Genomic DNA, 12,358 nt, shown 5'->3' with positions numbered 1-12,358 from the left:
AGGGCCCCATAGTGCCAAGTAGAGGACAGAGTCAGAGCTAGACTCAAGGGTCAAGGGTCAAGCTGGCTGCCTGACCGAGCTTTCTGACCTTGGGCAAGTTTCATTGTCTCTCTGAACCTTGAAGTATAATACTTTGCGGGGTTGTTGAGGATAAAATGGATGCTCAGTGCACGCACAGAGACAGTGGACCATAATCAGCATTTATCTTGAGGAGCAAGCCCTGGGGCCACCCCACAGATGTAGACCTATCTCAGGATAAGGGGCGGCAGCTCTAAGATGCTAAACTTTGGATGCCCTAGGCATGGCCCTCTGGCCTCTTCTCTACCTTTCCCCTTTGGAATCTTCTCATTTCATGGCACTAAAACACCACGTGCTCTTGACCTCAAATGTGAATCTCCAGCCAGCCTTTCCCAGGAACTCCTCTCCCCAACCAAAATCAAATTCCCTGAGACAGAAACTTTGTTTTTTTCTCATCCCGGCCTTCAGCACCTAGAATAGTGCCTGGCTCATGTAGGGGCTCAGTAAATACTTAAGTAAACACATGAATGCTACCAGGTGAACTTAAAAACTCCTTTAAGAACCAACAGTAAGATAAATCAAACAATCAGTAGTATTCAAGTAAGAACACCTGTTTTTATTCATTAGGGAAAACAGCTGATTTTTTTAGAGCATCAGCCACTTACTAGCTCCTTCAGTGATTCTCAGGCACTGAGCCCTGGGTACCTTATCTCTGTGCAGCACTGGGCTCAGAAGCAAGGGCTCTGGGCTTGAATCCTGCCTCTGGCACTTCCTAGCCATGTGACGTGGGGTGAGAATTACTAACCTTATCTGTGCCTCAGTTTCCTCTTCTGCAAAGTAAGTGATAGTAATAGTGGCCAAGCTGCTTGTAGGTCCTTAAATTGTGACTTGCAACAAGCCAGAATCTGTGAAGTTGTTTCATGTACATCAGTGGGACGCTCCAGTGCTTACCTGCACATTTTTGTGGTAGAATTAAAAAGTTTTACTTTGTAGCCACTGTTGCAAACTAGCAGGAAGAGTTCCTTGGTGAGTGGGGGATACCAGACCATACAGGTGGGGTAGCTGCCCTGGTCAGTTCGGTGAATGTCCAGGACTTCCAAGTGGTCTTTGCAGCTCTTGAGAAGATTATATTCAATCTGCAGGGGATTCCAGATGGACACACATGAGGACTGAGCAAAATGAAATCAAACCAACAAGCCTATTCTGGAGGAGACAGTATCAGGCCTCCTAAGAGAAGACTTGGCCTAGACCCTTACACTTAGTAAGCTACCATTACAGAGTATTCCTTATGAGCAAAGACGATGAGCAAAGTGCTCTAAAACCATGATGCTATCTATTTATCACAACTCCCCTGCAAAGCAGTACTCTTGTACCCATTTTACAGATGAGAAAATAGATGTTCAGAGAGGTTTAGTGATTGCTCAAGGTCGCACAGTCAAGAAGTGGCAGGGTGAGAATTCAAATTTTGGTCCAACTGATTCCAAAACCTGAATTCTTACAATTAAGTTGTACTGCTTATCCCATTGTTTTGGGAACACTTTGAGGAACTAATTCAAACCTAAATCCTAGCACTTAACAGTCATAAATTAGCAGCCTGCTGAATTTCACCCATAGAAGGTTTTAGTGGCCTGACAAGGATGGACAGATGGATGGACAGATAGAATAAAGGAAGGAAAGGGAGATAAGGATGGAAGAGAGGGAGGAGGGGGAAAGGGAAAGAAAGATGGAGGAAGAAAGTTTAGATAGATAGATAGATAGATAGATAGATAGATAGATAGATAGATAGATAGATAGATAGATAGATAGATAGATAGATAGACAGGCAGACAGTCAGACAGGCAAAGATCTGATAAAGACATAGGAAGTTGAAAATAACCGAAGTCAAAAATGCATTTAATACACCTAACCTACTGATGATCGCAGCTTAACCTAGCTTATTTTAAATGCACTCAGAACACCTACAGGAGCCTGCAGTTGGGCAAAATCAGCTAACACGGAGCCTATTTGATAGTAAGGCGCCAAATAGCTCGTGTAATATACTGAATGCTGTACTGAAAGTGAAAACCAGAACAGCCTTGTAGATACAGGACAGCTGTCGTCATGCCGGTGGTTGATCCTCCGGGTCAGTGGCTGACTGGGAGCCTCGGCTCACTGCCCTGCCCAGCATCACAGAGGGGATCGGACAACATGTCACTAGCCCAGGAAAAGATACAAATCAAACTTCCAAGCATGGTTTCTAGTGAATGTGTATTGCTTTCCCACCATCATGAAGTAAAAAATTCTACATGAAGTAGAACCATCGTAAGTTGGGGACCGTCTGCACATAGATTGGTTGACTTTGAATCCTTTTGTCTGGATCGTGTGACATTGCTACCATTCCCTCTTATCTCACATCCTCTAATAGTTGTCACATTTAGGTGACAGCCTGGCCCTGACCTCTGAACACATAGAAAGTGTCAGGAGTGTTGGCTTTTCAGATGTACACTGAGAGTTGAGGGTGGCTGAGCTGCCCAGGCTGTGGGGAACACCACTGCCCTGATGCCTGCCATGACTCCTCCCAGAAGCCTCTTCACTTAGGACACAAGTCCCCATACCACATCACAGCACATGAAGGCATAGAATGGACCCTGAGAGGCTTACACCACCTTACTGCACATTCATTTCCCCCAGCAAACACACAGACTGTGGGCCCAGTTCTGTGCCAGACACAAGGGACGGAACAAGAATTGAGACAAACATAGTCCTGGAAGCCAGGTAAACAGACACTATACGGCTCACCAGGAGTCTGTCTCTTCCAAGGCTCAGCAGCCTAGGCTCATTGCTGTCCAGATGGACCCCAAACAGGAGACTTCGAATGCTTTTGCGATGAGAACGAAGCCTTGCCAGGTATTCCCAGACCCTTTGTCCATTTTTCACTTTCACCATGTAAATGGCCACAGTAAAATTTACATCCTGAATATGAGCAAAAGACTAGAAGTCATTCCTTTTTAAATTTGGACTTAAAAATGTTCATTTTGTTTTCATATTAATTTTGCCTTTAGAATACTTTATCCAAAAAAGGAATCTTAGTCTATCAGAACAATTGGTAAAATAATACCCATTTTACAGATGAGAAACTAAGGTTAAAGACAGATGGCTCACAAAGGTAGTAGGGGAGAATATTTATCTGACACTCTGGTCTTTCTCCCCTTCCTAGTACCCACCTCATGTTCTGTGGAAACTGAAATGCTGACTCTTTTTGCCTTTGTCCTTCCTTCTCTTTATCCAGTTACACAAAATTAAAAAGGTATAATTTTTTAAAAAGCATAAATGCTGAGAGTGAAATGGGTCAGAGAGTGGGAGAGACCAGCCTGAGGGGACAGGGGGCATCTTAGTCCATGTCCTGATGGATGGGACCCCTGAGAGCTGGCTTTGGGCCTCCCAAAGTGTTGTGTGCACAGCCCAGAGGAGAGGCTGCGCCCCGGTGGAGGTGGAGAGCAGAGGTTTAGTGAAGCCCACTGCTACCGCCATCCCCAGCATCGAGGCAGGATGAGCACACTGCAGACCACGAGAGCCGGCAGCAAGCAGAGCGGGGAGGTCTGAGAAAGTCTTCACTGAGATGAAGAGCCCTAGTCACACCGGGGAGGAACAGAGTGCAAAACACTGGTGGAAGACTTTGCTTTGAGATAAATGAGAATGTCATCTTGTCAAAAATCAAAGGGAAAGATTAAAGAATGGATGCAGGGAAAAGGTTCCAAAAAACTAACAAACCCAAGTGAACCGTCAGGTAGCAGAATCCGAGTTTGGAAGTGCCAGGCCCTGGTCTTGTTCTCAGGCCAAAGTCCTTTCCCACCCCTCTCCTTTCTCTTTTAAAAGCAGCTTGAGTGAGATGTAATTCACATACCATACAATTCAGCCATTTTAAGGGAGGAATTCACTAGTTTTTGGCATTTTCACAGACCTGGCATCCATCACCACAATTTCAGAGCATTTTCATGACCCCAGAAGAAAGCCCACACCCTCAGCAGTCTCTCCCACTTCCAACAGCCCTGTCTTTTGGTTTCAAATAAGATTGCTAACCACTGGGCATACTCAGTGACAATACTTACAGCAGTTGCCATATACTGGGAGTCATGAGAGAAGCTGATATGTGTCACATTGGTTCTGGAATATTTGAAAGGCTCTGGGATTTCATTTTCTAAGGACATTGCATCAAGAATATAAACTGTCCCCTCTGTGAAGCCAGCTCCAAGAAGGGCCCCTAAAATCACAAGCCAGAGAACAATGATGGAAAGGGACTTCATCATTCAAGAAACATCAAATCCATGCCAGGCCTTGTTCTGGGTGCCAAGGAGACAGCAATGAACATGACAGACAAGGTCCCTAGAAGGAGCAATAAACTGAAAAGCCTTATACCCTGGCATGAGTGCTCAGATACTCCTAAGCACAGAGAGCCACAGGATCCAGAGGGAGGAGTTGTCTCATGTAGGCTGGTCGGGGGAGTGGGTCAGGGCAAACTTCCAGGAGCTGTTTCAGCCAAGGGCATAACCATCTGGGTCTGTTTTCAATTTGGAACCTAATTAGATAATAAAATGAAAATACCTTCAGGATTGTAGGTCAGACTCTGGACTCCACGCCCCTTCTCAAAGACCCTGCTGAAAAGGTACTCTTTCTTTTCATAATCCCACACTTTGATCATCCCACAGAAACTCCCGATGGCAATGAGGGGTTGATATGGGTGGCAGGAGATGGCACAAATGGCATCCTTGGGCTCTACAAATATCTTCTCAAGCTTGGTCCCATCTGTCGTTAAGTGGTACACTGTTGCATCAGATGTTCCAATGATAAAATTCCTGTTTGTCAAGGAGAGACCAAACAGTATCAGTGTTTGCAGGGAACGGGACTTTCCAGCTATTCTGCTTCTAATTGCACATGAAACGCCTCTGTCGTTGGTAATTTAGTGACATTATTAACCCAACATCTCCAAAAATATACCACCAATACCCAACGGCCTCCATCTGCAAGTAAAAAAGCCCACATTTCTACATGTAAATGGAGTCATTAAGTATGCAGATGGACAGTCAGTTGTACAATTAGCTAATCTGCACATGCAAATATTCATTTGTGTATGCAAATATGGAGTTTGGTGCACACATACAGATGTGCCTGCAAATACTGCAAGGGTAATTAAGCAGACTCACAGATAATTCAGTCTTGAAATGTTATGGCTATTAATTATCGGATGCCTTTTACGGCAGTGCTAGGACAAACTCGGCTTTCAGAAGAGACCAACCTACAGTGAAGGACTCCTGACACAGCAGCGATTCAAGCTCAGGGATAAGCCCTTCCCAGCTACCAGTTACTAAAGATTCCTAATACGAAAGTGATGTTTGAAGTGATTAAATAGTGATTATAATCAGCTAAGGGGAGCCATCTGCCAGCCAGGTAAAGGACTAACCAGAAGGCCATTCACACTGTCCCACTGCATGTAAGCTAAAAGAAGACATCGATTCTTTTTTGACCATTCAGATGATGAGATTCATTAACAACTTACCTAACAATAAAAAGGTCACCTTTTAAAGTGCAGTCTGGAGGATAGTTTGATTTTTCAGTAGGAGGAGATGCCGGGGTCTTTGAAAAGGACAGGGTTCTTATGGAGCCCAGATTGAAGTGGCTGTACCAGTTAGCAATGGACAGGGTGTGATCATAGAACTTAATGTTACCCTTAAGGTCACCTGTGACAATAAAGCTGGAATGGAGAATAACATCAACTGGTTAAATAGCAGTAAGCACCATCTACTGAACACCTGATCACACGGCAGGCTCTGGCCCCCAAGCATTGTAAAGTATTTTGTTTAATACTGCCCTATCAGGCTGATTTTACTTTACCCCACTTTACATCTAGGCAGTTAAGGCCCAGAGAAGTTATGAAATTTGCTTAAGGCCTGCGATTGACAGATTTAGCCAATAAAAATGTAGGATGCCCAATTAAATCTGAATTTCAGATAAATAATGAGTAATCTTTTAGTATAAGTATGTTCCAAATATTGCATGGGCTATACTTATACCTGACAACCCTATCTGGGCCATGTGGCTAGGCAATACAAGGACCCAGGTGTAACTAACACAAAGTCTGCGCTCTGACTCTATTCTTGCCTGCCCTCCAAGATCAGCCACCTGCAATGGCAGTGGGCAGTGACTGACATTCTCTTCCATAAGACTACAGATGACAACAGAGTCCATCTACCAGCCTCTGAAATCACACAGGCTGGCACTAGGACACAAGGCACTGAGAGGAAGGTGCTGCTGTTAGAGTAATTGTAAAACCCTCTCCAGGCATCACAGCCAAAAGCAATGTCGCGTGACAAAATGGCTTTTATTTCCAGTCCTAGATTCATCCCAAATGGGCTTGTTTTTTAAGCCTCTGACATAATTCTAATCACAGGGGGAGCAAAGGGATGAATTTCCTCTTATATATGCAAAGTAATTAAATGAGGTTTCTGATTAATAAGCAAAGCAGGTGGGCTGAGTAATTGGCTAGAACATCTTTTACTGCCCTCTGCTGGACAGAAGTGGCAAAACGTTTTCAGAGGCCTTTTCCTCCTGGCTCCCTGGTCCTGGCTGGGTTTTCTCTCACACAGGGAGAAAGAAACAGAGGCCTGTTATTCACGGAGTCCTATCCCACAACTATTAAAATATGATTGCATCATCAATTGCAAACTTACGACTGTCTTTTCACACTACTGAATGAGGATGACAACTTGAATTTCTCTTCATAAAGCCATACCAGAACCTCACTGTTCCCCTGAGATAAAAGGAAGGAAAAGGAAAACCCATAGGCTTTTGGCAAGCAGATAACAGGGACTACACACATAGGGTTAGGGTCCTTGTCATTAGGCAGTTTTCTCCACCACCTGTGGGAACACCTGTAGCACACTAATAATGATTATTTTACCAAGAGTTCTCCTTGCCAGCCATTGTGGTGAGTTTTACATGCCTGTTTCACTAAATCCTTGTAAAATCAAATCACTCTGAGATAGATAGCATTATAATATCAATTTTACAGATGGAAAAATGGAGGCTCAGCAAAAGTTAAGTCCCTTGCCTAAGGTCACTCAGCAAGCAAGGGATGCCTCTTCAGATGCATGTGAACACCTTTCTGTCTGAGGAAGAGGCTTTTAATGATCGCCTGTGAGATCCACAGCCTCTCCAAATCAAAGAGTGAACTTTATAATATTCTGTTGTATATCAACTTTTCATAATGGGTATGTGTATTTTGTAATCAGAAAAAACAATATAGCTATTAACATTGTTTTCTTAAAGTATATTAAATTTAGGGTGCACAGTAAGTCTGATTAGTGCAGAAGAAAAAGATCAGTTTTTGTTTCATTAACACAAAGAGATTTTTAAAAGTAATACATGCTCATTATTTAAACAAAAAGCAAACAACATTAGTACAAATGAGATTCCAACAAGAAGTAAATCCACCCCCATCCTTGATCTTAGTTCTTTGTTCTTTTCCTCAGAAGAAATAGTTAACTTCCTCCACGTTCCTAGTTAATTGTGGCTTTCCCCAGAAATATTCTATGCATATACAAATACAGGTATACATACAAAAGGATTTTTAAGTACTTTTAAAAATTAAGTTCATTACCGATCAACTGTAGTAAGCACAGTGATGCCCTCTTCCTGCAAATGAACCAGTTTACAAGGTTTGATAGAGGGAAAGCACACAGAGGTAGAGGCAGATGATAGTGGGTGGTATATGTCCCAGACAACCAGCTTCCCTTCCATTGTTGCAGAGAGTATTTGTGTTAAATTCAAATGGAAAACAGACTGGCTGAATTTTCCCACGAGCTTGTTGAATGTCTACAGTTTAAAAGACAGATTACAGTTTATAAGTTATCATTGGTAATAAATATAAAACAGCATTTATCAACATGACTTTTTTATAATATTACATTGAAATACAGTAGGAAAAAAAGCTTTTAAAAATCACTGAAAAAATTCCTCCCGCATGGATTGCCATGGTGCAGGCAGCTCTGAGCCTCTGAAGGTTTACTAAGAGCAAGTGAAGGGTTATGTACTGTGCTAATTAAACTGTTTGCTTAAAGCAAGTGAAAGAGTGATTAATCACTGTATATACCTGTTCAACTTCACTTATTGAGGTTTCAGAGACTGATAAAGAAACTAATGTCTGTTGCAAGCAAAAGTATGCTCTAGTTGTAAAATATCATAATTCTCCCAGTCCCCTTTTGATCATAAATTATTTTCCTATCAGTAGAAATTAAGCACTGTATGCACAGAAATGCCCCTAAGACTCCTTATTAAACGTGTGCTATGTAAAATAAGGCACTAGGTCACCTTTGTTAGACAATGTCTTAGAGATGAAGGATGGACAGAACCCACAGCAGTGAGTGAAGCCCCTCAATGAATGTTTAGCAAATGAATAAAAGAAACTCAGCAATCTGTCATATGATATGGCAAGTCTGCTGCCCAATTCTCTGATTATGCAGAGAAGATCCTAGGGTTTACCTCTTCTGACTTGAACACAAGAGGGTCAATAAAATAATAATCATTCAAGCAAAGGCATCAAGTCCTTTCTGAGAGCAGCACGGTGCACTGTGAAACATTTTATCATAAGGCCATCGATCCTCATCGTAAGTAGGTTCTGTATTTGAAAATTTGTCTACTTGCCAAAATTTATCTGTAACCCCCAAATCAATCCTCAGGGCACTTAAATGATCATTTGCATGTGCAGAGTGGTGGAAAATTTGACTCGCCCTACATGCATGTTCCCTGCTAAGGGCAAGCAAGGCAACGCTCTGCTCTGCCTTTTTGTTTCTGATCTGAGATTGTAAATAGGGATCCTTTAAGTAGCCTGTTTAGTGTCATGATCTTCACACTTTGGGGTTGCTTTTTGTTGGCTCTTTTAATATTTAAATTTACCCCCCAAAATAGTGCTGAAATGCTGTCTAATTGTCCTGAGCACAGGAAGGCTGTGATGAGCCTTACAGGGAATATACTTGTGTTAAATAAGCTCTGTCAAGGCATAAGTTCCAGTGAGTCCAATGTTACTGAATCAATATTACATATTATACGGTGTTATTAAACAGAAACATACATAAAACAAGGTTTTGTGTCTATCAGTTGATGAAAATGTTATGACCAGAGGCTGGCAGGAACCTATTCCTGTATTTGTCCCGGAGCAATGGTTCAGTATTCCCTAGTTGAGTCCTGAAGAGAGTTTTTGGAACATAACTGCCACCAATACTGAGAATTGACTGTATTTATTTTTTGATACTTTGATTTATGAAAAAGAGTTTCCAGAAAGAATAACCTTTCCTCGTATCCATCTCATCTTTTTTCTTCTTTTGACATGCCCTCTCAAAAAATACATTTCTGTAAGTCATACCAAGAATGAAGAAAGGGAACAGAAATTTATATAGCATGCTCACTGAGGGCAGATTACATGGGTATCAACACAGAAAATGCTGCAGGAGATGGGGCTTGTGTTCCACCTCAGGGGCAATAGCTGGAGGTAAGCAGGCAAGATAAACTATTTGCTCCAACACCTGGTTCACCACCTTTCTGTTGGCACACAAACAACTAAACACCCAATATCATTGTTTATTACTCTGAAAACTGAGCATCTTAAAAGGGATCCACTCCTGTTCAACTACCTTCTTTGTATCAGTCCAAATTAATTTTCATTCTTTGTCATATGCACACATACATTATAAAAGCAATCTTTTTGGGGGATATTTTCTCATGGTGATGAAATTTCTTTTCCATAACATTTATTCTAAACAATAGTTCCATTATTTTCAACTGACAATTCAGTATGGCAAAGGACTCAAGTAAAATTCAAATTATCTTCCAAAGGCTTAATATCAAAACATATAAAGCACAGCCCAAAGTGACTAAGCTTACACATACATATTTACTCTCCACAAAATTTGACACATAAAAATCCAACAGGCATACTCACTTTTTCTGTTAAAAGTGGAGCACTGTAAACAAGTATATCTTCCTCTTCATGCTGATAAGTACAGATAAAAAAACACCGCTAATTAAAAAGGGACCTGATTTTCAAAAAAGAACTACACACAACAAAATCAAAACAAATGCATCTAAACAGGGCCAGAGCTTTGTAATTTCTATAGGAGCGAGAACCTGCTGCCTCTAGGAATATCTAAAAACATTCTGAAAGAAAAGCAAATACTTAAAAAATGCCACAAATATTGCGACTTTAAATGGTAGTTAATGCACAAATCTGAATTTTACATTTGTAAGGACTTAAAGCTGTAACAAATACCTGAACTAATGCCTATCACTGAAAATCAGCAATTCAATCAGTGTTTTTATTTTGCATTTTTTTAAAGGCTTAATTTTTTTACTGAAGTATCATTGATATACAATCTTATGTTGGTTTTGTTTTGCATTTTTTATTGAGGTAAAACTCACATAATTTAAAGTTTACCATTAACCATTTTAAAGTGTACAATTCAGAGATACTTAGTATATTAACAACAATGTGCAACCATCATCTCTATCTAGTTCCAGGACACTTTTATCACCCTAAAAGGAAGCCCACGACCATTAAGCAGTCATACCCCAAGCCCCTCCTCCTGCCCCTGACAGGATTTACCTATTCTGGACATTACATATCAATGGAATCATACACTATGTGGCTTCTTTCACTTAGCATCATATTTTCAAGGTTCATCCACATTGTTGTGTGTGTCAGGGCTTCATTCCCTTTTATAGTTAAATAATATTCCATTGCATAAATAGACTACATCTTGTGTAATCCATTCATTAGTTGATGGACATTTGGTTTTGTTTCTACCTTTTGGTTATGGCCAATAACACTGCTGCTATGAACATTTGTGGTAAGTCCTTGTTTGAATGGCTGTTTTCAATTCTTTCAAGTATATATCTAGGAATTGCTGGGTTATATGATCATTTTATGCTTACTTTTAATGTTTCTTTGGCTTATGATTTTGTCCTCTGTCAGTATACACATCACTGATCTGTTTGCTAATTATTTTCTAAAAGGAAATAAAGTCCAAGGTGTTGAAAAACCCTATATTTTAGACCTGTTAAATATATTCAAATAAATAGTTGACTTATTACCTAAAAAATTAAATGAAATTTAAATTATCTGCTTCTGATTCAATAGGTTAATTTCCAGGTATACTAAAAAAATACTATAATTAAATCAAAACATTTTAAATACATGCCTCATATCAAAATTACTGAGTATCATAATTCTTCCAAGTGGTAAAGATACCTCAAGACAAATGCTGGGCATAGAAGCCACAGGGCATAAATATGCAAAGAAGTAAAAAGCTAACCTTTTCAAACAATAAGGCTTCTCTCTCACTTACCAACTTCACATTTCCCTGTATGGCCCCGGAAGATGACTGGTTAGCCAGAGACGGGTAAGATTCCTCAAGGGAGGAACAACCTAAGACAGGCACAGTCGCAGGGGGGCCATCAGGTGAGAAACTGGGGATCAACAGAGGTGAGGCTTAGAACCTCACCCCCCCTGTTCTGAGAGAAATCTTCTGCATCCGTGGATGTTTTGTTGCCCTTGTCTAGCTTGGATTAATACTTAGTCTATAGGCACACACCTGATCATCTACATTAGCCCTCTTAAAGCACTAAACTATGTTTTCTACCTTTATCTTGCATCTACCTACCACTTCAGCATTTTATTAAAAAAATAATAATAATAATAAGGGAGAAATGTGGGATTCACATATAAATCAAGTATAAAAATCAAACGAATAATCATAATTGACCTGATTGTTTATAGTCCATAATGCGTGATCAAAATTAAAGTTTCTGTGATGACTGCCCTTGCACTGTTCACCATGTAAGAACTTATTCACTATGTAAGAACTTGTTCACCATGTAAGAACTTGTTCGTTATGCTTCAGAAGATTGGAGACTGTTGAGAATTAGGCTTGGGGTTGATTAATGATTGTGCATTGAGTCCCCTATACAGAATTTTATTGTTGTTAACAACCATATGATCAATAAATATGAGAGATGCCCTCTCAAAAGAAAAAAACATTTTAAATACATTTATGGCTTCCTGAGTAGATACTATATTGTTACATTGCTAAAACACCTGTATTAGAGGAATGAACATATACATGATCAGAACATATCAAAATATTTCTACTTACCCACAGATAATATATTGCCTGTGTTTTACTATTGCTCACCAATTCTTTATTATTTGTTGGATTAAAAGTAAGGTAGTTCTGAAATATAAAGCATTGAAATACACATTAATAAGCTAATTAAGCTAAAGGTTAAAATTAAATAACATTTTTTATTATAATAA

General features: G+C 40.2%; 1 protein-coding gene across 7 annotated transcripts in view; it reads right to left on the bottom strand.

The window, feature by feature from the left end:
- Positions 1-12,358, bottom strand: part of CFAP251 (cilia and flagella associated protein 251) — a 62,997-nt gene that overhangs the window by 27,464 nt on the left and 23,175 nt on the right. For 5 of the 7 annotated variants that reach the window (XR_008993619.1, XM_057491462.1, XM_057491461.1 and 2 more), the window contains exons 8-15: positions 12,198-12,275; positions 9,989-10,039; positions 7,652-7,866; positions 5,552-5,746; positions 4,600-4,850; positions 4,107-4,258; positions 2,797-2,970; positions 970-1,154 (exon numbers count right to left, since the gene is read on the bottom strand). Coding sequence is in view for 6 of the 7 variants with exons in the window: in XM_057491462.1 (XP_057347445.1) it covers positions 970-1,154; positions 2,797-2,970; positions 4,107-4,258; positions 4,600-4,850; positions 5,552-5,746; positions 7,652-7,866; positions 9,989-10,039; positions 12,198-12,275 (1,301 nt within the window). In the remaining variant the exon portion in view is untranslated. The remainder of the gene's footprint in view (positions 1-969; positions 1,155-2,796; positions 2,971-4,106; positions 4,259-4,599; positions 4,851-5,551; positions 5,747-7,651; positions 7,867-9,988; positions 10,040-12,197; positions 12,276-12,358) is intronic. The other 2 variants (XM_057491459.1, XM_057491460.1) reach the window with 2 other exon arrangements.

Source organism: Manis pentadactyla, chromosome 14, assembly GCF_030020395.1.
Source record: "Manis pentadactyla isolate mManPen7 chromosome 14, mManPen7.hap1, whole genome shotgun sequence".
Taxonomy (NCBI): Eukaryota; Metazoa; Chordata; class Mammalia; order Pholidota; family Manidae; genus Manis; species Manis pentadactyla.
This window is presented reverse-complemented; position numbering and strand designations above follow the sequence as displayed.